The following is a 27,036-nucleotide window of genomic DNA, read 5'->3' on the forward strand; positions in this document are numbered from 1 at the left end:
TTCATCCACATCCGCTCCAAACCAGAGAGCAGAGACCCCACAGATAAGCATGGTGAGATAGCCATGGGAAAGGGCCCCTCAGAGAGGCCAGGGTGCTCTGGCTGCCTGCCGATGTGCGGGGAAGATTTCTGCTCCCCAAGACATTGCCACATTTAGAGTGTTTCCAAATCTGCATTCTCCATGACCAGAGAGAGGAATAAGCAAGTTAAGCCTGGTTTAAAAAAATGGCTCACTCATTCATTCATGAAAAGCCTGTTAGGGAGGGATTGCTGCTGGATGGGGGTGTGTCATGTGCACGGCAGGGAGATCCACACTGGGCTCTGGTTCCAGCCAAGCACCAGGGATGTGGGATGGGGCCCAGAGCACAAAGGGGAATGTGTTTAAATGCCATAAGAGAAACACAGAATGCTCATCCAGCTCCGAGGAGGGAGTGACAAGTCCCAGCTGGGAGATACGTGTCAGGAAAGGCTTTTTGGAGGCGGCAGCATTGGAGCCAGCCTCCAAGAACTGGTTGTATTTTGACACACAGAGAAAGGCAGGATCAGCAGAGAAATCAGAAGGGGCAAGGGCAGACCAGGATTACAATATCTAACTAGCTCACTCAAAAATGTAATGGGAGATGTAATTACTTCTCTTAAGAGCTATTAAGTGGCATCTTAATAGTTCTATGCAATTTACAAAGTATTTTACCATCCATTATTTTATTTGATTCACACAAAATATGACCTTAAGCCTTAAGAACCTATCAATTTTATTTTCAGTAAGGCTCAACTGAGGACCTAAATGTGAATGTAATTTAAACATTGCAATGCTTCATGAAGTCGAATAGTGCTACTTAGTACTAATGACTAGAAGTTACTAAAAAATAGAGAGCATAGTATCATGAAGTCACATGTATGTATGTAAAATGTACATACTGCTTCATTAATGTCCTGTTCCCCCAACCTGGTTTGATAAGTAATAATGGGAGAGCATTAACAATGCCTAGTGGAACACTGGATTACTTGGTCCTATGATTAATTTTTAGAGAGATGGAGTTGTAAAGAGACACTCTCACGTGCATGCCCACCTGTGTATAATGGACGAGAGTGGATGTCCCTTAGGAGGGAGATTGGGACTTTTGGTCTAGTCAAAGATGCCCTGGCCAGATTTCCCACCCCCACATGCTATTTTGGAGCCTTGCCAGACCCCATCAGAAGACAGAGCCCAGGTCCCTTTTCTTTGAATCCAGGAAGAGCATGACACCCTCCTGGAACTGATGGAATCAATGGAAATAATGCAGGGTGGTTTTCAAGCTTTGGTCAGAAAGGCAATGTGGCTTCTACCTCAGGAGCAAGCCCATATTTGAGCTGCTGCAAGAGAAGTCTGAGGCAGCCATGCTGGGAGGAAGCCTGAGCTCCACGGGGAGGCCATGGGCAGTCATTTCAGCTGACAGCAGTATTGACTGTCTGGTATATTAAGGCATGTAACAAAGACACCTCTGATGGTCCTGCCCTGGCTATAAGGTCATCTCTTAGCCCCGTACCTGAGGTTGCACCTTGCAGAGCAGACACATGCCTTGTTATACCCATTCTAAGTTCCTGACCCACAGAAACTGCATGAGAAACTGGTCTCTTTCATCAGTAAATTTTGGGGTTATTTGTTACACTGTAATAGTGAGTTCCAATTTGATCTGTAGTGGTTTGTTTCTTTCTTTAAAAATCTGAAGTAAATATGACAACATGTTTACATGTGTTCATTCTGGGTGATGGGTACATGAATATTTTTTTACAATTTGGCTTGGAAATTTTATATATTAGTTGAAAACTGTGATCTTAATATGAAACACAAATTGTTGGAATTTCTAGTAAACTTACGTGTTAATGTCAAAAAGTGGAAAAATTTCAAAAGATTTGCATGTAAAGATATTTATATTCTACTTTGTTCATTTAAGAATTCAAAGATGGAGATGAAATTACTATAATATGGCCAATAAGCATCACAACAGCACGTTACTATAATAATTGCTGTTAATGTTGCTACATAGTAGCAAGTTCTGAAAACTGCTTCACATGACTTATAAATAAGATAAACATTTTCATAATAGTCTAGAAAAAGTCTGCTACAGCAGCATTGTTTACATGATTTTTGAAATGCAAATGGATTTTGGCCTGGTCAAAGAGATTAAGATAAACACAGGCATTTAGGGGTAATTTACCAATAAATTATGTCAGGCTTCCAGGTTTAGGTTGTTTACAGATACAAAGTATTACTGAAAAACTAAATAAAAGTAAAATCACTGACATGAAAATCTCCTGTAGGCTTCTTCTTTCCAAGTAGGCACTCGGAAATCGTGACGATGTTGGAAATTATGAAATACCCAATGGGAACAAAAAATTCCTTCTGCATCTCACCAAATAGAGTGCTTCCTGTGGATCTTCTCCAGCTGGGCCTGTGTGCCTAGTGCCTGCAGAAATCCGCAGGGTGTGCAGCAAAGGGAGCAGGGGGTGTGCCGGGCACGGAGGGGCAGGAGGCGAACAGGAACAGGGCGCAGACCAGCTGCTGTGTGACTCTGCGCCCAGGAGCACCGATCCCACTCTTCCTCTCAGATGGTTGACACCAGCCCAGGAGCAAGGCTTCGGGTGAAGAGAGCCTGGGGTCCTGGGGTCCTGGGAGACCTGGGAAGAGCCGATTGTCTGGGGCAACCACCTGGGTGGAGCATGCTCAGGCTGCCAGGGAGGGACTGCCTGGACAGGATGCAGGTGCTTAGCTGTTGGGGGGATTCAGGGCCAAGGAAGGTGGCTCCAAAGGTCAGGGACACTGTGAGGGAAAGGCAAAAACCTCCAGTGAAGGACAGACTGAGGTCAGAGGGGCCAAGGTGGGGGAGGGATGGGAGCTGCCTGAGCAGGTGGGGGGGGGCGCAGAGAGGGGTAGGAGGACCGGCCTTCCTCGGGGGTGGAGTTCCTGCCCTCCACTGTACCACTAGGAGGAAGAGGTGGGAGGTGAGGTGGGGGCTGGGGGCTCCTGCCTGGATGGAGAAGCTTGTCCCAAGCCTCCTGTTCCCCAGGGAGGTGGAGAGTGAAGGTTTTCTGAGAGCGAGGGGAGGGACTGGGTGGGGAGGGGCAGGTTGAAAGTTTGCAGAGAACAGAGCCTGAGCACGAGAGTGAGGGGTCAGGACACACGGCAGGGCAGCTGGGCAGCACTGAAGGCCCAGGAGCTAGTCAGGGCAGAGCAGTGAGTGTGAGGCTCCCAGAGTGCGCACAGCCCGGCTGGCGGGGGGCCAGCAGCAGGGACCTTGCAAACTGGGGACTGAAGAACTGGACTGTGGGTCTCAGCTGGTCGGGGAAAAGCAAAGGAGGACCCAGGGCATGGGGCGGAGGTGGTCAGCAGGTTGCATGAAGTGTGAGGCTGGAGGCTGCTCTGGGAGGTGCAGAGCCCAGACTGCAGAGCTGTAGGGGAGGGGCCCAGGCCTCTTGCTCACTCTGAAGCCCTCGCACCTCCTAAGGCCAGGACCTGGTCACTCCATACCCTCCTCTTGAATGAGAGAATAGTGCACTTCCAGCGAGCGCTCAAGGTACACCTTCCAGGATGACTGGGGAAGGCCGCTGGAGATGCAGCCTGTAAAGGTGTGGATATGAGGTGTCTCGGCAGAGCCCCTGTGTTGATGTAGGAGTGATCGGAGGTGAGATGGTTGGACTGAGGGAGCCATAACCCAACCAGTCCATGCTAGTTTGAATGCACTGACTGGGCAGTAACCGTGGGCAGGCGGGACATGGGTAGAGAAAGTAGGTCACTGGGGGCGTACCCTGGGAGGGTGCATCTTCCCTGTGGCCCCTTCCCCTTCTCTCTCTATATCACCAAGAATGGAGCAGTGCTCCTCCCTGCACCACGCCTTCCTGCCGTGATGTTCTGCCTGGCCTCAGGCCCAGAGCCACGGAGTGATCCCACCACGCACAAGACCTCTGACACTGGAGCCAGAATCAGCTCGTCCTCCCTAAGTCATCCTTGTCAGATCTTCTAGTCACAGTGATACAAAGCTACTTGACACACAGCTCAGGACCTGGCTGAGACTCCTCTGCTAAGCAGAGGAAGGTTCTGTTGCATTCAAAACCTGCATATGGGGGGAGATCAGGGCACTGACAAGGTGTAGGACATTTTCTCATCACCCCTAATGTGCACAAGGTGGATCAGAAGGCAAAGCGTTAGGGCAGCGAAAGCCACAGCCAGAGTGGTAGCCACAGTCTGAAGACTGGAACTTCCCGTGACCTGTGACCTTTCTCTGGAGAGGGCCAGGCTTGATTTCAGCCAGTCACCATGGCAACGGAAACACCACAGCTGAAGCTTGCCCCTTTGGCCATCAGTGCTCCAGGTGAGGTCCCAGACCTGACCAGACTGCAGCTCAGCAGCATCTGGAGTGGCAGGTGTTAGAGATGCAAATCCCAGGCCCAGCTATACCCCTGCTAAACCTGAAGCTCCAGGTGAGCCCTGGAGTCTGTTTCTGAAAGCCCCCAAGGTCACAAGCCAGCCAGGTCACAGGCCCACTAGGCCACTGAGTGTGCTGCTCTCAAGGCAGGTGGGCAGGGACAGGAGGGCAGTTTGCAGTCAGGTGGACTTGAGGGAAAACAGTCCCATGCTGTCCTATCCTATGGCAGGCACAAAGCTGCCCCCAGCCTCAATTTCATTCTTTGGAAAAACAGAAAAAATGACAACAACTTTCCTTGTAAGGCTGATTTGATGCTAAAAATAATATATTTAAAACACCTGAAGCACACTTAGCTACTGCAGTTCGTGACTGGAAGTTTCAATAACCCAAATAACCCCACATAGTATGTAATCTCATCCAGATCAATATGTCACTGGTTTATGAATCAAACACATTTATCTTGCTACGTAGTAAAAAAGAATCACTGATATAAAACAATGTTAAAGGACTTGGGGCAGGAGTGCTGCTCAGTGGCAGCACATGCTTTGCATAAGGGCCCTGTTCCATCCTCGGCACTGAAAACAAATAAACAAATAAAGCAGACACGGTAAAGAACAAGGCTATCGGCATGACATGGAAACACAGCGTAGCTACTAAACACTGCAGGCCGGTTAAAATCTAAATTCCTGCTAATGAAGCCATCGCCTTTTTAAGTCTTTGTACTGAGGGAGGCCACCGTAGTTTCTTCCCCAGTTTCAGTCTGTGCTGTATCCACCTGTCATTACTGAAGGAGTAGCTGAAGCCTGGATTCCTTTACAAAGGAAAGAGGTTTATTTAGCTCACGGTTCTGGTTGTTCAAGGGCCGCACCTGGTAGTGGCCTTCTTGCTAACAAAGGCCCTGGGTGACACAAGGCATTGCGGCGCAGGAGACAGAGCGCGTGCGAGTGTGTCATCTGCTGGTCTGGCAGAATCACACCAGATTGATCCCCGGGACTTCTCCCGATAACTGATCCCAACCACCTATCACCTCTATGCAGAATGGACAGACTAAGTTCCCACCCTCAGAGGACCTCACAGTGAGCATCAGACACACGAACCCCGGGGATGACTCAGACCATATCCAAACCACAGCAGCCTGGTTCACTTTTCTATCCTGCTTTGGACAATGGGGGCCTCTCACCATCTGTAACACTTTCCAAGTCAGGGTCCTCAGTGGCCAGAGGCTTGATTCTTCCTGCGCTGGACTTTCTGCAGAGCCTCCTCTTGGCTGAGAATCTGTGCTCTCGTGGGAGCGAGTGGGTACGTGCTTTAAGAGACCATCCACAGCATTTTTCTTACTAGCTTCAGCTTCTCAGTCCCTCTAGCTCTTGGGCCTGCTGAGAAGGGACTTGGTGCTTCTTCTTTGCTGTATGCTTTCACTTCCAAACCTGTTCCTCAGAAATCCCATTGAGTTGAATCTGACTGGGTTTCTGTCACCAAGCTGCGTGTGGTCCATGCCTCGGGTTCATGGGCACCACAGTAATGTCACGCTACTTCACACCTCCTTCAGTTCTGCCTTTGGAAAGGCAAATCTTCATTAGTTGAGAAAAGCGTAAGCATCAGCAAGGAGAGGCTGCCTCTTCAGGGCCCTGCAGGGCAGCCTCTTCTTCCAAAAACCAATCTTCCAAGCAACGCTGTAAAATACGGCTGAAATCACGCATCTGCACAAACTTATATCCAGGCTTTCTGGAACTTAGTATGATATCAACGACATTTCTACATTGTTATTTTACATGTAAATGTCATCATTTCTCCAATAAGTAAATCAAATGAGCACACCAGATTTAACCCCACTCCCCCCTTTACACACCTGAGTTGTTCACTTGGGTCACAATTATACACTTTGCCAGCCATTTTTTCTACTAGTGGAGTGGTCGGAGTGTCCAACCATCCCTTGTTCATCCTGGTTTTAACATGGTCAATTCCAGGTCCCAGGGAATGCCCTCAATTCCAGGCAAGCCAGGAAAGCTGGTCGCCCTAGGAGAGGCCAAGGACCAGGTAGGTGTACATGCCTCCTCAGGGACTTGGAGGACCTAGTCCCCAGTAGGGTTTGAACAGTATCTGCTGTTTTTACTTCCTAATCAGGAAGATGGTGTGCTCTCTGAAGACAGAAGCCATGCCTGAAACTATATGAAACACACAAAAGTATCATTAAAAATGAGGGGGATGAAAATTTGGGGGATGCAACCAGTAACTTTGAGGATTGAATTATTAAATTGATACTGAGCATTTCAATGGGAACAGAGACATCTTTGTGTGCCACATTCAGGAAAGGCCTTCTGTGTATGCACAGTGGTCAGGACCTGCCGTGTGTCTGGGGGCTCCTGTCTGCTCTGCATCTCTGTCCTGCAGCCAGTGATGCCCACAGGGAAGCAGCTCCTGGGTAGGTGCAGGCCAGCTCCCAGGGGACAATGAAATCTGCAAGGTTAGTTCGGATGGATCTTATCTATGAGGGGCAAATCTGTACTGCAGGTTTCCTTTGAATGACTGTCCTTGTCTACTGAGTTTAACAGAAACTGAACAAGCCCCCCCTCCACACACACACAGCTTCTTTTCATATGTTCAGTGGTCTGTTGGGTTTCCTCTCAGGGAATCATCTGCATGCTGTATCTATGCTCAAGGCTCACTCTCTTTCTCTTATTGGTCGACAGAAGTTCCATGTATATTCCTGAGATGGCAAGGAACCACTGTTGTTCAGATATCACAGGTTGCTTTCCAATTCTTCTGGAGAAATTCTGTGTCCCAGGTTTTGGGCGAGTTATGTCATCTGTCTGTACCTCTTCCCTCCTCTACAAAATGAGAACGCCAGCACACGCCTCGTGAGGAGTTGGCCCACGTCAGGTGTCTGGATCGGTGCCTGCCAGGCAGTGAGGTCACTGCAGCCCTGGCTGTGCATAGGTACCATCTCCATAATGGGGCTGGGGTGTTGGGCTCTGCTGCACCACTACTCTCTGTCATCAATCAGTCAACATCACAATGTCATTAACCAGAAGCGAGCTTGCCATAGGAATCAATTTGGGGCTTATCATTAAGACTTTAGGAAGTTTCTTTATGAGGTCTTTCCCTGACCTTGTCACAGGTCCCTGTATTTCCCTTCATTCACTTTACCGTTTATTTACTTTGACATCAAAGTCCTGAATCTACCTTGACTCCACCTCTGCATGTGGGTTGTCTAAGAGTCACTGTTTTTACAGCACCACTTACTGAAAACTCCGTCTCTTTCCCAGGGCTGTGGGGCCTCCTTGGTGGTATACGTTGCCCAGGTTTGTCCATCCTGTTGGTTCAAGGGCCGTCCTGGCTGCAGTCCACGCTGTCTTTACCACTTTAGCTTGTTAGTTTATCCTCATTTCTGGTCAGACAAGCCCTCGTCTTTATTCCATGCACCATTTTTAGAGTGACTTGCCCATTTATAGTTCTTTATTCTTCCACCCACAGATACTACAACAACTGTATTCGCTTCTTTCTTCTTTTATTGACTCGTGACAAATAGGAACCTGTACTCCAGCTCCTGGTTTTTGGAAAGGAAAACTGAGAGGGTGGGCTTTAGGCAGGGTACTCCAATCTGGCTCATGCTGGATTGCTGGGGCTTGTTTAGTGTTTGTTTATTTTCCTAAGGAAAGAGGTTACAGAGAGACCGAGAAAATGGTAAAGGCAGTCAATACCATACGTAGTCACTAAAAATTCCAAATAATTTATACACACGCACACACACACACACACACACACACACACATTACACCTTGACAGATTACACAGCTAAAAAAAAAATCATGAAGTGAAATGTCTAAGAAGATCAGGAGTAAGGAAAATAACTAATTGCATGGCATGCCATTAAACAGGAATTGGAAACTGACTATTTAAGAATATTCTAATTATAAATACTTGAAAAGTATATGGAATATGTGTTTGCTATCTTCTAATAGCTGTAACAAGATGAAGAGTTAAAGGCCATGCTGAACTAATGTGAGATCAGAAGGGGGGCCGGAGTAGTATTTCTTGGACTCTGTTTCCACGCATGGCTATAGTTCTTCCCAGGACCCCTTCACAGTAACAGAACATGGTGTTGACTGTGCCCCACGTGTTCAGGAGCAGACTGTCTGGATATGTCCGCACCTTCCCTAGTGAAAGTCTGTTCAACAGCCATCTCAGCCCTGCCTCCAGGTTTCTGTTGTTCATTCCTGGCACTGGGATCTGTCAGGTGGGCAAGGCTGGGTCTAATTGCAGCCTCGGTGCCTCGTAAGATGGTCTGCGTGGTGCAGCGTGTTTGTTAAGCTCAGTTCTCTTCTGGCTGGAAATCCCAGAGGCTGAGACGTCTTTTTGGACATTTTCTTTTTTGCTAACAGCATAAGCTCTCTTTCCCTAATTTAAAATTTGGTCTCATCGATGATTGAATTCACTCTTTTCATGTTTTCTGCTACTTAAAGGAAGAAAATGAGTTTCTAAGCAGGGAGTGTGTATTAATAGTGCTAAGATTAAAAACACTGCATGGGACAGTATTTTTTCTACACTCATTAAATTTGAGTGACTGTTCAAGGTACAGCATCTACCTCGATCATCACCTGAATCTGGACATTTGTGATCACTGCACTGTCTTCATGCCATAGACTGAGGGTTGGGTTTGAGGCCAGGTTTTGAGGGCAGGAAGAGCAAACTGCAGTATGACATTCTGAGTGCCTACAGAGCCAATGAAACTGCCCCCAAACTATAAGGTACATTTGTCTTATTGATCCAACCGGAACATAGGCATGAGCCAGATCAGTTCCTTTTAACCATGGCACCTTTGGGCTACCTTCAGGTGCCTGAATTTACTGGAAATTTTCTGCTGCCTGTGGAAAAGCATTTAAAATAGTGAGAGGTTGCTGATAACTTAGGGCCCAGGACCAGGGGAGAAGGTTGTGTGGGCAGAGTTGTGTGTACGCCTCTGAGCCACAGAGCACAGTGACCCTCACAGCATCACCCAGCTCAAGCAAGTTGACACCTGGCTAGGTCCAGGGCCTGAGCTGCCATGAGGCTGGTCACTCTACCAGACCCCAGAGCCACTGGGCATACCTTGGCTCTGTCCTCCCAGGAGCTCTCCCTGCCTCGAGCCCCCTGCGAGGGCCACCGGACACACCAGTGCCAGCAATGCTGCTCACAAAACCCCTCACTAAGTACCGCTGGTGAGAAGTCCAAAGCCCACCTCTAAGTGACCCCAATGGTCTGACCACAAATGGCACCATCTACAGAGTAAGAGGCATTGCCACGTCTCTTACCTCCCTTGAGGGGTGGTCAAAGGTGAGCCAGTCCCCATTCTTGCCTTGAAGGGACCTGTGACATAGTGGAGAAGCTGAAGACAATCCAAGCACAGGCCAACCCAAGCCACGGAGTCAGAGCACAGGTAAGAGCAGCTCTGGAGACCCTCCATGGAATCTTGGTCTGGTCCCTTGGTAGTCGTGGGACCTCAAACAAGTGGCATAACTCCTATGTGTTCTGGATTTCTCTTTCTTACCCAGGCAAGAAGGGCAGTAATATTTACATATCCTAGAACCATGGTCAAGATCAAATGAGATCATGGAGTGCCCAGTGCCTAGGGTAAGTGCCTAATGAATGGAAGCTGCCATGAAGGCATGAAGGAGAAGAATAGATCGGAGAGGTGGGAATCGTTCTCCGGATCAGACAAGCAGGACACTTGCATGTGCACATGAGGTTTGGAGAAAGGAAAGTCAAGGGAACAGAGGAGAAAAGGGTTAAGGAAGGTCCAAGGACCAAGCAGCACGGTTGGGCTGGGGCAGCTGACTGACTCCTCTCCAGGAGGAGTTTTGCCAGGCCTCCTGCCCAAGCAGGCAGCCCTCAACCCAGGCTTCAGGGCCCGCTGAGCTCAGGTCTCACCAGCCTTGAGATTTCCCCCATTTTAGGAAAGTCCAAGGTGCTGCGCCTGAGTCCCTCTACTGTATGTGCCATCAGAACACAGTGTGGGGCTCTGAGCAAGGCCAGGTCCACACCTGCACACCAGACTGGGCAAGATGAGCACAGGTGCCAGATTTAGAGACAGATGGTGAGAGGAGGGAACTGGTGTGTGCCAAGGCTTCCACACGCTCCCAGGTTTACATACATTTCTCACGTAGCCCCCACAGTGCAGTGGACAGATTAATAGTTCCCTGCCACACTGAATAAACAGAGGCTTGGGAAGCCGCCCAAACACGCAGCTCTGACTTTCTATGCTGTGTCTTTCCTTGGTCTTACACTAAGCTCCAGGTCCTACCAGCTCGGAGTGGACCCCACCATGTGCTTACTTTGCCATCTTGCCACCCTGTCTCACAGGCCTCAGGATTGCTGTCCCCCCAGATCTCCACACCTAGGCACCCTCTCGGCCCATTTCCCCAGTGTCTGCCATCAGCAGTGGCTATTGTCATGAGCCACCTCAACTCTTGCAGAGGAGGATAAGCACTTTGCATACATGAGCTCTATCAGCCTCCCACGGAAGGGCTCCGCCCAGCGCTGGTCCTCCAGCTCAGAAGGGGTGACACCCACACACCAGTAAGCCAACATTCTCGACCACTACGCGCTTTCGTGATGAGCTACACTAAGCCAGCTCAGGTCTAAAATTTGATCATCTCTTTGCAAAATTTTGCAACAATAAATTGTGATTATCTAATTCAAAAACAATTTGATTTGCTTTTGTAATGTATTGAACTAGATTGGGCTTAAAAGCAAAATTCTTCTGATAAGCCCTGTGTGCACATAGAATGGATAGGAGATCATAGCAATCCTCCCATGTTGGGTGGTGGACAAAAGAGAAACTGGTCATCCAATTACCAAGTTACTGAGAAACAACACACAGAAAGATCAAAAACCTTCATGGATCAGTCCAGAAACTCGTATTTCTTTATTTGACTTTGCCACGTCAATGTTGAGTGGATTTAAATTAGCTCCTTTTTTCTCCTCTACCCTGAATACTTAAGAGCTTTAACTATCTTCCTGGCTTCACTGTGTTTGCTTTGGAAACTCACTTGGGGACAACCAGAGGGGCCTCGTTTCTCCACAGGTGTCTGCAGAGCATCGTTTTGGGAAACCAGCATTGAATGTGCCCGTTTCTGCCCCTCTCCCCATAAAGTGCCCCCATCAGACTTCAGAGCGGGAACTGCTGGCGCCCGCACCTGTCTGTGGCTCAGGGGCATCAGCTTACAGCGTCCCTCCCCACGGGGCTGGACACACATGTCGTCTTTCATCTGCCCAGCGCTTCCAGTTGGCAGAAGTACCGTGAAATCAGAGTCATCCTGTGCGCACACGGGGCTGAGCAACAAGTGAGAGCCGCATCAGAGACACTGTGGAGCAGTCGGCCGGGGCGGTGGGGGGGCTGCCGGGGGCTCATCACACAGGCAGGACCCCACAGTGCCCCACAGTGCGGCCCTCAGCGCCCTTAGCCTCCCTGGTATCTGGGCATCTGGCTCTAGTTTCAGAAACGTGGAGCCAAAGGACTTCTGAAGCTTCACCTGTCCCACTCTCCTCTTGTCCTGAGTCATTCCATCTTTTCTTCTGTCCCCTCCCAAGGCAAGGGCACACCTGACTTACAAGACCTTACTTGGGAGTCTCATTCTGGACGCCTTTGTGCTGATGGACTTCATAGAAACCACTGCTCCTCCAAGCCAGCCTCCAAGCTAGGCAGGCAGATGTGACAGGCACTGTCACAGAGCACGGTGCTGCTGGAGGGCACCTGCGTCCACCCTACCCGACACTCATTGAAGGCCATGTGTGAAACTCCTTGTTCTGCATTATGAAGCCACGAGAAACCAGTTCTATTTCAATAAGAAAAATGAAATTCTGCAGCCCTGTGGGTAGGGAGAGGGTGCTGGCTGGATGGCTGTCTACCTAATGGGGACAGCAAATGCCCTTGGGAGGAGGACATCTAATTTCTCACGCTGTTTGAGGTTCCCAAAATTCATCTCTGAACTATTTCTAAGAAATGAGAAAACAGTGTCCCACACTGATTTTTTAGGATTTACTATAAATACAACATAAAATAGCAACAAAACCCACAAAAAGAGTTATAGACTCCATAAACAGATGGCAGTCTTATCAGAATTAAAGGCACTCAAGTGTACCATGTAAGTTAAAAATGAAACTCAATGTTTGAGTGTTAATAAGCAGATAATTGTGGCAGAAGTCTATGGGTGTGGGTGGGCTCGTGACGCTCTGCCTCACCTTTCTCAACTGCCTGGTCCCAGTGGTCACTGCTCCAGGAAAAGCCATCTCCTCTGCCCTATAACAATCCTACAAGAGAGGTCACCTGCCTCACAAGATTGGGTCCGACAGCAGAATTAGCACCTATGTCTCTAAAGTCCAGGCCGGTGCACACCTTGCTCCATGCAGTAGTTGCCACTGTATGCGTGGTCCATGGCAGGTCCCCTCCTTGACCCCACCAGCACCAGGACCGAGAGAGAGGGTGTACCTGCTCCAGGGGACAGCACCTTCCATTGCCATCTCCTCCTGTGACATCACCTGCAACACCGCATGCCCACCAGGAGGACAGTCTGACTTCAGGAAACCAATTCCTCCATGATTTAAGTTAGTTTCATTCCAAGACATCGTCCCCCTCTAGACATGGTGACCCTGAGTTCAGGTCAGGAACAGGGACCTGAATAGTGACTCAGCTGTTCAGGGACAGAGTAGGAACCTCAGGTCAGTTGATAATCAACTGCTTGACTCAGAGAAGTAAAGAGATGCCAGGGACATGTGACAGGGTGTCTGGATCCCTGAGCTGCTTTCTCCCCACTACAGCATCAGCGCCACCCATGAGTCAAAGGGGTTTAGGAACCACTCAGCAGCAGTCACCCCGCTGCCTCCCTGCATTCCCAACGCCCCACAAGAGTTCTTACTGCACAGAGCTGCTCTTGCACACCACCCAGCACTAAAACAGCCACACAGTTTAAAACAGGAATTAAAACAAACCACACTCACTCACTCCAGCCCTTAGGGTAAGGGTCACACAAGTACCAGCCCTCGGTTCTACTGTTTCATCAAACGCAGAAGAAAGCAGGAGGGCAGCACCCTGGAAGAGCTGGTCTGACCTGTCACCCACCTGGGCCATCACTCCACAGGCTCAGGGGCCCCTGGTGTTCTCCAAAGCTACCTCAAGAATGCTGACGAGCTTTGCATTTTCCTCACCAGAAACAAGCTCCTTTCTTGGTTATGTCTTAAGACGGGAAAAAGGAGGAGGAGGAGGAGGAGGAAAAGGCTTTATTTTCCCTGAAAGCCAGGCTGCATTGGCTCTGTCTCCACAGCCTTGAGGGTTCGAGGCTGATCCTGGAACTGTGGGTGCCAGGCCCCCCATGCCCCTCGCTGCCCGCCGGGCCAGTGCCTGTGCCCAGCTGCCCCTGAAGTGGTGGCTGACGACACGGGCGCTCAGCAGAGCCAGGTCAGCTGAGAGAAGGCTTTCCTGCACAATGGACGTCAGCACATAAAAATGACGGCCCTGAGGAGCCAGCAGTCTCTCCTTCCTGCTTCCGTCATGTTCCACGTCACAGCCCCCAAATTAGGCTCCTGCAGACGTGAAGACAGAACCCAGTGGGTGGAGATCTGTTCTCCCTCCTGCCAGAGGCCTGTGGGGGCGGGTGCTGCAGGGCCTTGAGGGCCCCATGGCATGTCAACACCTCCCGCGACGGGGAGGGAGCCCAGGGACTCTGCCCTGAGTCGTGAAGAAGGCACTGTCGGGGGAAGGGGCTTTTGTCAGCCTGCGACATCAGCTTCAAGGTTGGCTGTAGGGGGATTGATTGACGAATGAGCCCCTTTCTTGTTCACTCACGAATTTTACAAATATTTACTAAATTCTGTGTTAGGCACTGGGGGACAAAGCATCTGCCCCCTGGACACTCCGGGAAGGCTGAGGGGGGTGGCCACTCACACCACAGCAGGCAGTGAGGCTCTTTGTTAGGCGGACGAAGGAAACCAAGCCCAGCCCCAGGTAGGTTTGGGGTAGGGGAGGCTTTTCTGAACCAGGAAACTCTAAGCTATATTTTAGGGTAAAAGTGGAATGGCTTCACAAAGCAAGGTATTTTGAGAAAAGAAGAAGACATGTGCAGGGGCCTAGGGAAGACAGGAGGCGCGTGGGGACAAAACCTGGAGAGGAGACAGTCGGTGCTGGGATCATGGGTGGCCTGTGCGCCAGGCAAGGCAGGGCTGTCTTCAAAGTGCTAGCTTCCCTGCCTTTGATTAGGTGCCTGCAGCCTTGTTATCTCTGTCTGACCAGGAAACAGACCAAAATGTATTAGTCAGGTTAGGCTAACAGTAAGAGCTATAACAAACACCCCCTTCAATCTCAGTGGCTTAACACAAGAAAGTTTGTTTCTGATTCATATTTCAATATTCTCACGCAGGTTAACTAGTAGAGAAAGAAGAGGGATGAGGAGAGGGACTGCCATCCTGCAGACGCCTGAAAACTGACCCTTTTCCCTCCTGGGACTCCCTCATCCTCTAGTGCATCAGGTTCTCAGGTGTCAGGTACAGGAGGAGAAGCAGCAATGAGGAAGGTCATTTTGGCTCTGGGCCCTGCAGTGTCACATGATGCTTCCCCCAACATCAGTGACTAGAACTTACACATAAGGCCCCACAAGCTGCCAGGAAAACTAGAAAATGTGACCCAGCTGTGTGTCCCAGAGGAAGAGTCCTGTTATCCTCCCTTCAAGGGCAAATCAGTATCCAACAGATTTTTTATTTTTATATTTAGGGCAAGTTTATTAGTGCTTTGTTATGCTAGATCAGGGTCAGCAAATTTCAGCTGCAGAAGAAGAGGACCTGGCACCCCTTTCCTCATACCTTTGTCTTGACCCCTCCCTGTCCTCTGAGGCTGAGGTCAAGGTCAGTGTGCATTCTGCCCCAGTCACCCTTCAGTTCTACCTGCTCATTACGGCATTGTCTCAGGGCTGTTCTCCCTCCCAAGGATGAATCTCATTCTTGGGGGCATCCCAGCCTAGCCCTGTGGTAGCCTACAACAAAGGCTGAATAAGTACTCAAAACATCAGCTGCCAGAGAGAAGCAGAAGCTGCCTGCCTGGTCTCAAAGATTCTATTGCACACACTTTCCTTGTGGTTCTGGGATCCAAAAACATCACCAGGTAGGTCTGTTCAGCCTCTCTGCTGCCTGGGCAAGGCAGCAGATTGTACTGAGCGACTTCGTTCACTAAATTATTAAAACACTTGTCATCAACAAAAAGTGATAGTTATTTTAAGGGACTCATGCTGAAAACAAAGACTCACTATAAAATGTCCTTGTTGAGTGGCTGGTGTTTCAGGAAGTGAGGGAAAACCGCTCACCTCCAATGGAAACAGACAACAGCTTCAACTGCTCTAGACTCAGCCAGGTGGTCGGGAAGGGGAAAGGACTCCAGGCTGGTGGATGGTCCCCCAGTTCCCAAAGGTGACAGTGCTAATCCTCTCTGGAGGGAGCCAGGCTTCCCATCAACACGCACCACACAGTAGATGACAACAGGTTTAAACACCAAGATGTCAGGCATTTTTACCAGATGCAAAATACAGAGGTAGCATGTGTAAAGTACTCGAAGAAACTGAAAAGAGAAACACGAAACTGAACAAGAAAGAAGAGACCAACAGACGAACAGGCATATTTGGAAAAATATCAAATATAACTTCAATAAAAAAATATTAAAATTAAAAGTTCAATGGATGGATTTAACAGCATATTTGATACTGATAGAAAGTGATCTGGAAGATAGATTTAAAAAAATTAGACCACAATACAGATTCAGAAATGGGAAATACGAGAGAAAGTGGTGAAGGGAAAAAAAAAAAGTCAACTTGGGTCTAATCAGCATCTGAGAAGGGAAGATCAGAATATGGAAAAGGCAACACTGAAGAGATAGAGCCGAGAATCTCCCAGGACTGATTAGAGAACCAAGTTCGTAGTCACAGAGAATGAAGGATTCATTCACTCACAAATCCTCATCCACTGCCAACCTGTGCCACATATTTATAGAGACAATGTACATCAAGATGGATAACAAACAAACAAATACCTACTTAGACACAGCCCCAAAGAAAAGCAGATCACCTACAATGGAAGGACAGTCAGGTGGACAACAGACCTCTCCAAAGCAAAATGAGAGCCTCCTAGGAGGTCCAACCTGAGGGAAAATGACTGAACACTGAGGATTATTTATCTAGCAAAACTAACTTTCGGGGCTGGAGTTGTAGCTCAGAGGTAGAGCATTTGCCTCATACATATGAGGCACTGGGTTCAATTCCCAACACCACATATAAATAAGCAAATAAATAAAGGTCTATCAACAACTAAAAAAAAATTTTTAAAAACTAACTTTCAAGAATAACAATGGGAGAAACACAGTTTCATATAGACAAAAAAATTCAAAACATCGATCACCTCCAGATAAACATAAAGAAACACTTAAAAGTTTTAGTTCAGAAGGAAGGGGAGAGAAAAGATGCCATATGGAATGCCCAGCAAGCACGGCTACAGATAAGTCCAAGCACAGGGAGCCACACAGAACCATCAGTTACTAACACACGTGGGACCGAGAACACGGGATGCTCATACGTGGATGAATTAAAGAGTTGAAGATCTCAAATTGTTTAGGAGGAAGCCACAACATTAAATTTAGGCTCTATTAAGGAAGCTTAGTAAATTTTCAAGAGTAATCTCACACACACACACACACACACACACACACAAAGAGGAAATAAAGGACCTGAATTTCATAAAAATAAAGGAAGAAGTAAAATAGAACATAAAAAACAAAGGACTTGTTTTAAGAAAAATACAGACAGGACAAGATAAAGAAAGTGATATATGGCATAGCAACCCAAATCTATCAATTATACAGCAAATTTCAAGAGACTAGTGCATTAAAGGATTGTTGTGGGTTGAATCTTAAAGTTCCCCAAAGGCATGACCATCAAACTGGGGTGCTATTAGGAGGCAGGGGAACCTTTAGGAAGCTGGGTCACTGGGGCTTCTCCTCAAAGGAGAGAATGCAACCGGAGCCACCACCTGTTGTCTCGGCCATGAGGTGAACAGGCGTCGGCCATGACTGCTGCCTTACCACAGGCCCAAAGTGAGGGGCCAAGAGACCACAGACTGAAGCCTCTGAAACCATGAGCCAAAATAAAATTTTCCTCCTTATAAATTGACCATCTCAGGTCTTTTGTCATAGTGACAGAGAGCAGACAAGTACAAGGAGACTGAGCACATTAGATAAAAGCAAAATCAAGTTATATATATTTTTATAAGAATCACACAAAACTATTAAAACATGGGAAGTTTGAAAGTCATGGATAAAGCTGGAGCTAAAGTGGCTATATTAATATCAGATAAAATGCATCATGGATTTTAGATAGGGTCCTATACTATAATAAAAAGTTCAATTCACTGTCCTGATTTTTAAAAAATTAAAAATTGGTGTGCATATGCATTCAGCAAAGTTGCCTCCGGTATATGAATTTTAAAATCTGGAAATAAAAGGAGAAACTTACAAACTGACCAAAATAATGAGAAATTTCAATGTTCTTCTTTAATTATTGATAGACCAAGTACATAAAATTTAATTAAAATAATTTAATAGGATAAACTAATAAGCTTCGAATATTGAACATCTAAAAAACTCTATAGCCACCAATAGCTAAAGACCATGCATTCTTTGCTAGCATGTGTGGAACACTTATCAAAGTGACTCTTACAAGACCATAAAATTAATTCAATAAAATTCAAAGAATCCGTATCATACACACTGCATTCTCTGCCCCACTGCAGTTAAATAATAAGTCAACAATAAAAAGATAGAAGCATCAGCATACATTTGAAGTTTAATAATAAGCCTCCAAATAAATCCTAGGTCAAAGAATAATGATAAAAATCTAACAGAATGGAATAACAAAATTCACATTTCAAAACTTGTGGAGATGCAGCCAAAGAAGTTCACTGAAGCAAATTTGTAGCTTTAAATATTTACACTAGGAAAAGAGAAAGATGGGAAGTAACTGAGCTCAGCATTCAAGTTCAACTGGAAAAAGTACACCACGAGGAACCCCAATAATGAGACCAATAAGAAAAGGGAGAGATGATGAAGCAGAGAACAAACAGTGCCCCACTCGGGGTCCAAAGCAATAATGTTACAAACCCTCTGATGTCGAGATTATTTCAGCAAAAAAGAGAGACCGCACAGAGGATATTAGAAATGAAGACAACACAAAGGTCCATACTTTCTGAAATGCCCACAGCAAGCCACAGACTCCAATCCAGATGTGCATCTGCCCCAGTGTGACGCCAGGCCTGACACATCCTATGGAAGACAGGCGGGGCTGCCCTACCTGGTTGGCCTATGTCCTGGGGCAGATGTGCAGGAAGCAAAGCAAGAGACCCAGGAAGGATGCCGAGGGCCCCTGAGAGCAGCCAGCCAGCAGTCTCTTCAAGAGACAGCACCAGCCTCAAGTTCACCTCCTTTTTGTTCTGGAGGAAAAATGATCTTGAAAGGAAAAGTCATTATCATTGTCTGTGTGCTCTGAAGCCTGTGGTAGACTCGAGAGGTTTTTAGTTTTGTTTTATTTTCTTCCATCCATGGCATATTTTAAAATCCTCAAAATCCTCACTGGTGAAGGTGTCCCTGCACCCGCTGTCTGACAGGGTCATATCGTGGGGGAGGCTACTGCAGGGCGGCACCATCTGGAAACGGAACCTTCAGGAATGTTAAGTGTTTTGTTTAGGATACTCATGATATGGATAATAGGGCAGATGTCAATCCATAATAAAAGTACATGTTGCCTGAGATTGCAGGAAAATTTCCAGAATTAAGACATGCCCCAAGGTGCATTTCATAATCTCTCAGGATACAAACAATAGTGTTATTCCTCAAGAAATTCACGCAAAAAAAGATTGCAAATCAAGGTTCCTAAGAAAACCTTAACAATTTACACCAAGCCCCCCCTCCCCCGCCGTTCTAAAGCCATAATCTGTGCAACATACATTCTCCCCACTAACAGACTCTCCTTTGCCTTACACAGGAATGTATGATGGGAATGGGAACCACATAGTTAATATTTTTTAAATTTATATATAACAGCAGAATGCGTTATAATTCTTATTACATATAGAAAGCATAATTTTTCATATCTTTAGTTGTACAGTTAATATTAATGGCAAATCGGTTGAGGTGCAGAGCCTGCCCTGTGGTTAAAGATTACAAAGACATAAGAATTGGTGAACTTAAAAAAAAGAATTGGTGTACTTTGACCAAGGATCAAAGAAACTCTTTAAGAAGGCAATTAAATAGATCATATAAAAAAGGAAATTACATTGGAAATTAAAAATAGAATATGTAAAATTAATATAGATATATTTTAGAGGCACTTCAGAGTAGTAGGCTTTTAAGTAATAGGCTTTCACTATTTTAAGTGTGTTTTACTGGCTTTAGATTAGAAGAAAGCTTACCAATAATCATAGGTATGCTTTAAAGTTAAAGGTTAATGAAATAATTATAGGTGTGCTTTAAAGTTAAAAGTGAATAATAGGACAGGAGGCATGTGGTCTAGTTGTGTAGCCTAGCACCTAGTGATTGAGGTGAAAATGTAAAAGCTTAATCATGATTGGCAAAGGTTACAGAAAAATATTTTAAACAATGTACTCAATAGCTTAGGTAATCAATGTATGTCAGAAAAGATTGTAACTCTTGAAAATTATGTAAATCAAAGAAGTTTCAGGCTTTGAGACTATCCATTAACTACCTGAAAAAATACCTGCAAAAAAGTTATAAAAATAAAGGCCCCTCTAGGGGCAGCAGATCCTTCTGGAGGCTGTGCGTAACTTGCAATCTGTTGTCCTGTCTCCTCTTCTTTCACCGACACCACTCATCCTTCAGGACCCCTGGCTGGGGCTGGACCCTGGCACCTCACATCAATCTTAAAGACCCCACCTTGGGCAGTGGAGTGCGACATTTGGGGGGTAAGGGCTCTTACTTGCTTGTCTGCTTTGTATCACGTTTAGTTGTGTGGTGTCTGACAACTAGATAAAGCTGAGACACAGATATGAGAAAGTCTACACTGAGGAAGTTGGAGGTAGGTGAGAAATTGACTGCCCTCCCTTGACACAAGTGGGGCGTTGGCTTGAAACCACCCTGCACTTGACGCTGACTCTGGACTTAGCTCCTTGGAGATATTTCCAGTTGCAAGCTGGGAAGAGAGTGGATGAGATCTAAGTGTTCATTTTGCAACATTTGCTCAAAGAGGAGAGTACCATTCCCTCCATTCCTGAGAAGCAGCCCCTCAGTGGCCAGCCTGGCTAACTGTGGTTCCCAGAAACACCAAAGGAAACAAAATGTCATGTTGGCCAGAGGGCCTGCTAGGAACCAAAAACAAAAGTGCAACCAAGTTGCCAAGTGTCATGTTTCATGGACTTATCCCAACAACTTAGGTGCCACAAGGGGGAAGGAGCACCATTTCCCATCAAGACTGGATTCTAATCCAGTTGGCTACATAAACTCTATGGGACCCTAGCAGATCCTCTAACATCTCTGGCCTCAGGTCTCCCTCCTATAAAGTAAGGACAATGACATCTCCCCCACAATGTAGCAAGAATTAAGTACTATAGCCATATGGAGCCCGTTACTTGCTAAACTCTCTCAATGCCCCCGCCCCCCGCATGATTCCTGTCTTAGACTCAGGTCTATGAAAATACTTGGGGTTCAAAATGTTAACTGAGGATAGAATTGACATGCCTTTCATCACCCTGACAGAATTTGAAAGAACAAAAAATGAATTGGTTCGTATTCAAGAACAAAGGCAGCAAAATATTAGCCACACAGGACCCCAAGAGAGACTGAGTTATTTTGGATGGCTGAACTTCCTGAATACATGGTGGCTTCCTCTTAAGAGTCAAAACATGAAAGACAAACAAGCCAAAAGAAGCACAAAACTATTTGGGATTTAAGAAAGAAATCTCTGCATTATATTTCAAAACTTGTCTGTGGCTTTAAGAGGTGCATTCTGAATATCCTGGAAAATGTTTCATCATTGTTCTGAGCACACTGAGTGGTAAACTGCTGATGACAATGATGGCATTGGTAGGATTGCCTGCTTTTGCAAATGAGAAAGCTAAATCCAAAGAGGTTAAGTGACTTAACCTGAGCTGCACAGCTTAGCTAGAGATCATGTCGTGACCTGTCTCCTGACCATTCCATGCCATGTTTAGGAGCCCCTGACCTTCATAAGACCACCTTGAAATAACCTGGAATGCTAGTAACCTGCAACCATATAATATTTCTGAAGTACCTGTCAGAGCATTAACATACAGATTTTTCTCTCTCACTTCTTTGATATGCAAGGATTACCTCACTCAGGGGTGTGTGCATTTTGCTTTTTAGGGCTGATTTTGCTCTTCATTTTTAAATGTCTTTGGGAACCAGGCTCCTCTGGTTGTCTTGGGAAGCAAGCATAACCAGCCCTGCTGAGTGCATCGAAGCAGCCACCCACAGGGTGCAGCCCTGGAGAAGCACAAGCGATAGCACACTCTCACCAAGGCCTCTCTCCAGCCATGTCACTGTGAAGTTCCTAACAAGGAGACCACCACGGCTCACACAGCAGTCCTCAGCCCACCCAGGGATTAAATAGAAATGAAAGGGCCCCAACCACACACACACACACACACACCCCACACACCCCAGCTGGGTGTTATGGGCACTTCTCATAGGACAAGTCAGTATGCTAAAGTGCCCACAGTGGCCTTCTAGAACAAGTAGAACCTCAAGCATCTGTATCCCAACTCCAGATACATGAGGTCACCAACCAAAGAGCATCCATAGCGTTGGTCCTACCTCCCCATTCAGTGTTTCCCCAGTATCTAAGAAGGTGTTTTAAAAATGTTTATAACAAAAATAAAGTCTATTTTTTCTCCATTTACCTAACACATTCATTTTGTAAAAGTTAAGTAGTCAGTATCCAATAAACCGCTTATCCCCGTGAGTTGGGCTCAATTGAGGCAGTTTCTGGGGGTATTACTAAATGCCAACCCATAAACCACACTGCCAGCCCAGCAGGGGGCAGAAACGGGGAGACCTGACCTCCAAAGGTGCTGCATGTACACACACCCATCCATGCAGGGGGACTAACCCCCTCCCCCCAATCCAGCCGCCACTTCGGGTGAAAGGGAGCCCACTTTGTAAGGCTTGCAGCCCGTCCTACTCTTTTCCTGTAGTTTATCAGTAGGAAAAAAACGTAAACTTTGGTCCAATATCTCAGCTCTCCCAACTTCTCTCAGATGTCGCTCTTTGCCCCAAAGCAATTTTACCAAAGCCATTCTCCCTGGAGAGCCTTGACCTCTGTCCGTTTGCATTTCAAATAATCATCTGGGCCACTGGGAAAAGTTGTGCTGCCTTCAAACATTTCCCCTCTCCTTTGCTCCCTGGAGACTCAGAACCCATCCAGACCTGGCAAGGTCACTTGCCCCAGAGACAGAAGTTCCCTGCCACGAGGAGACCCATAATCTCCAATCCTGCGTCAACACCAACACCGTGCGCACGTCGGACGCGCTGCGCTTTGTTTGCCGCGCAGGTGTGCGGGAACTCGGTGACTCGCTTCTAGGAGCGTTTCCTTTCACACCTGAAATCCAAGCATCTCTCCGTAACTCGCTGGCGGGGGGGAAGCTTTTCCTGGCCTGACGACGCAGCACTTCCACGTGTGGGAGGAACGTGTTGGTCCCCCAAGGTAGCCAACCTGTCCCTCCTGGCCAGCTTTTCACACCTGCCGAGTCGCGGGAACCCGGAGCGTCGTCACTCCCGCTGGCTCCCCTGGGGCGACAGGCGCGTCCCGCAGAGACTCTAGGTCCCGGCTCTGTCGCCACGGCGCCCGGTGGGCAGCGCCGCGGATGCGCCCTTACCTCGCTGATGATGGTGGAGTGGGCCTGGGCGTAGCGCCAGCCGCCGCGGCACGGCACGAGGGGCGCGGAGCGGTTGGGGAAGGCGGCGAGCGGGTCTGCGCAGCTGAGCGCCCCCGCGGCGGCGCTGGCGTTGGCCGCCTCCAGGAGGTAGCGCTGGCAGCTGCCGTCGCCGCGGCGCTCGGAGGGCGCGGGGCCGCGGAGGGCGGGCGCCGTGCGGTTCCACTCCTCCTCCGGGCTCCAGCCGCAGCGCTCGGCCAGCGCCGCGGCGCTCGGCCCGCGGCACCAGTAGTGGTCGGGCTGGCTGCCTAGGAAGACCACGCCGACGAACAGGAAGGCGAAGGTGACGCCGGTCAGGCACAGCAGCAGGAACACGCGCCGCTGGAAGCGCCCGAACTCGCCGGCCCGCAGCAGCGCCTCGTCGAAGGAGGGCATGGTGCGCCTGCCGCCGCCGCGCGACCCTGCGAGCGCGTCCTGCCGCCCGCCGCCGGGCCTCGGAGTGACCCGCGGGCCCCGCTGGCGGCCGCTCTTTACCCCGCCGCCTCCCCCGCGCCACCCGCCTCACTCGCCTTGGCGCCGCGCCCGCGGCCGCCGCTCCTCCTGCTCCCCGCGGCCCCCGCCTCCCCGCCGCGGGCGCCCTCCGCAGTCCCTGGTCCCAGGAGGTGCTGCCGTGGGCGCGTGGGGTCCGGGTGGGAGCTTGGCGGGACCCGGGAGGCGAACCCTGGCTGCGAGCCACCGCGCGCCAAGGACCCAGGACCCGGCCCGGGACTGCGAGTGACCGGCACAGCCTCAGGCCTGGCGCGGAGTTCCATTCGGTCCCTGCCAGCAGCCTGCTCTGCCATCCGCCCTGATTCAGGCTCCAGAAGAGGAAAGTTCCAGGGTCACCAACCACTCCCAGAGCTACTCGGCTGGGTCTCTCCTAAATCCCGAGAGCAACCCCAGGGGACAAGGGCACGCGCGCGTCCCGGCGTCTCTGGGGCCGGGACCCTGGGGTACCCCCTGCAGTCCTCCCCATCTGTGCGTACAGAGGCCGCTCTGCGCCCCTCGGCCCGGGCCGCCGGTTTTCGACAAGAATGCTGCCCAGGCCCTCCACTCAGCGCAGGATTAGATTTTGGCGACATCTCAGAGATTGCCCGATATATTCAACAGAGCAACCCCAAGGGTTAAGAGACTTGCTCAGAGTCCTGAGGTTAGGGTGAGAGGGACCATCTCAAGGCCAGGCCCCTGCAGGTTTCCTTGACCCGGGCCTTCCGACCTACTGTCAGCCTGAGTACTCGGGAAGGAAGTTGTTTGGTTGATTTGAATCCATATTTTCAGCTTTTGTATTGCTCACAAGAGATTTCGCACAGCCCTGTCAGATCCGCCTCTGGACCACTCTCTGCTTTAGCCCAGGCTGCAAGGTCTCACTGGGATAGCTGGGGCCACCAGCTTTGGCTAGGGGGACCACTGGGCACCACGGGTGGCGCATTTCTTGCATGCCCCAACCTCTTGCCTTTCTGTGCCTGTTCTGAGAGTTCCCCCAGCTCCTCTTTAGGACACCGCCCCTCCCAAAAGTATCCACCCGAATTCTGCCTTTAACTTGCTTTTTTTCAAGGGCCCCAGAGGTGGAAAGAATGCAGACTCCTGTATCTTCTCCCTTCCCTTGGATTCCAGCGGCCTCATCCCCTCACCAGCTTGTTACCTTGGACAATTTAATTGGCCAGCCCCAGTTGTCCTGTCTGTCAAATGAGGCTAAGAACCTCCCTCCCTCAAAGGGCCAGTGTGAGGGCTGAATAGATGAATAGTTCTAAAATTCCAGGAGAGCACCACACACTGTGCACTTCCTAAGCCTTAGCTCTTAACTACTGTTGTTCTTTGCTGCCAAGTTAACCTCAGTGTTGTGGGGCTGGCTCAAGGACTATAGATACTGTGCGGGATAAATAAACACCTGGTGGTGCGGGTCACACTGTACCTGCACACTAATACTTTATATCTTGCTCTCTCTGACCTCAGAAGCTGAAACTTACTCAGCAGTGACTTCTGGGTCTGTGAGCCTTATGCTCCAGAATCTGTCTCTTAACTGCCTGCTGCACCTCCGACTCAACCTGTCCTCCCCAATCCTGCTCCTCCTGGCTTCCTTTTGGTATAAACAGGTCTCTCCTGGCCCCAGACTCAGGATGTTGGCATCATCCTAACACCCCACACTCCAGGTCTTTACTCTGACATGGGGTGGTCAGAGTCCATCCCCTCCAACGTCTCATCTCCCAAGCTTTCCCCACCATCTGACATCTAGATGTTTTTTATTCATTTGTTTATCAGACAGTTTTAGTCATCCACCTTGTTTATCTCATCTGTGTGTGTCTGCTACTGCCGCACTCCGGCTGCAGCAAAATAACGGGGGTGGGGGGGTGGGGGGGAGCAACTTGTGTACATTTATACAGCACGAGTGAGTGGGAGCCGTTTATTGTAGGACAGGAGGGGTATATATACAGTCCACACAGCTTATCTAATTAACATAAACTAGATACAGCAGTCAACTAATAAGGAATCTCCACACTTAATCGCTCGCTGGTGTTACTTCACAAACCACTCCCTCTGGCAAAATGCCAGGCACCATCTTGACTTGTTTACAGACCCTAACATGCTACCACTCATATTCCATAAGGACAGAAAGCTTTCCGTTTGGGTCACTTCTGAACTCCCACCACCTCCAACAGTGCCTGGTGCACTGAAGTGACTGCTCATCATTGTTTGGGACTAGAGGGGACACTCATGCATGTCCTTTCTTTCATGCATATCCACTATCTCTCCTCAGCCCCTAGTTCCTCCCAGCTAGGGGGGCTGCCCTGGGATCCCCTCAGGGCTCCCACCTGATCTCAGGATCCTCTTTCCACTGTGCAACTTGAAGGTGCTCATTTTATTTTCCAAATTAAATCGTCAATCTCATTCCCTCTTTCAAAGTCCTAACCAATGTCCCTCATCAAATTCTCTTCTCATAGACAGCCAAACAGAACTATGTGCTAGTCCTCAAATCCTTCTTGAATTTTCCTAACTCTAGACCTGTGTACATGAAGTTCCCTCTTCTGGTAATTTCATCCTCCTATCCCTCCCTGCTCACTGTCCAGCAAGAAGTGCTTCTGATGTCAGCACCCCGTCTCAGAAGCCTTTCCTAACCACCCTGTTACCAACTACTCTTCATTGCACTCCCAATGAGGACAGTGCTCATTTGAAGCTCAAGGCTGAGCTTCAAAAATACCCTGAATGCCAGCAGAACTACTCATATAATTCTCTTTTTCTTTGTATTATAGCGGCCAGGGTATTTTTATTTTAGTTACCTTTTAAAAATGAAGCAATCTGACCAAGTGGACAAATGGGTCCTGTGTGTGTGTTTTCTGGGAGTGCAGATGTTGGAGCCAGACCCACTGGATTCAACTCCCCGCTCCCCCTCACTGCCCAGTGACATTGGCTAGTTCCCTCTTCTATAACATCGGATAATGCTTTCTCATTTTTAATGTAAACCACAACAACCCTTGAAACATAAATGCTGTATGAGACACCTGTTTTAAAAAAGAGCAATAACAAATCCAACCAGCCCCAGAGCTAGCAAAGGTCATCTGATGATGTCTGTTTCAGGTGTACTGTTACAAAGTACTAACACATCACAGATGCAGTTGGAATCTCCTACTGTTGTGGTTTGGACATTAGGTGTGCCCTAAGAGCTCAAGTGTGAGACAATACAAGAAGGCTTC

General features: G+C 48.4%; 1 protein-coding gene across 3 annotated transcripts in view; it reads right to left on the minus strand.

Annotated features, from left to right (window-relative positions):
- Slc22a3 (solute carrier family 22 member 3) overlaps positions 1–23,794 on the minus strand; it is an 87,607-nt gene extending 63,813 nt beyond the window's left edge. For all 3 annotated transcript variants that reach the window (XM_046449417.2, XM_046449416.2, XM_046449418.2), the window contains exon 1: positions 23,312–23,794. In XM_046449417.2, coding sequence (XP_046305373.1) covers positions 23,312–23,743 — 432 coding nt within the window. In that variant the 5' untranslated portion in view covers positions 23,744–23,794. The remainder of the gene's footprint in view (positions 1–23,311) is intronic.
- Positions 23,795–27,036: the final 3,242 nt, after the last annotated feature.

This window comes from Marmota monax, unplaced genomic scaffold (genome assembly GCF_021218885.2).
Source record: "Marmota monax isolate L192 unplaced genomic scaffold, Marmota_monax_Labrador192_F-V1.1 WCK01_AAM20220418_F8-fsc00083, whole genome shotgun sequence".
Lineage (NCBI taxonomy): Eukaryota > Metazoa > Chordata > Mammalia > Rodentia > Sciuridae > Marmota > Marmota monax.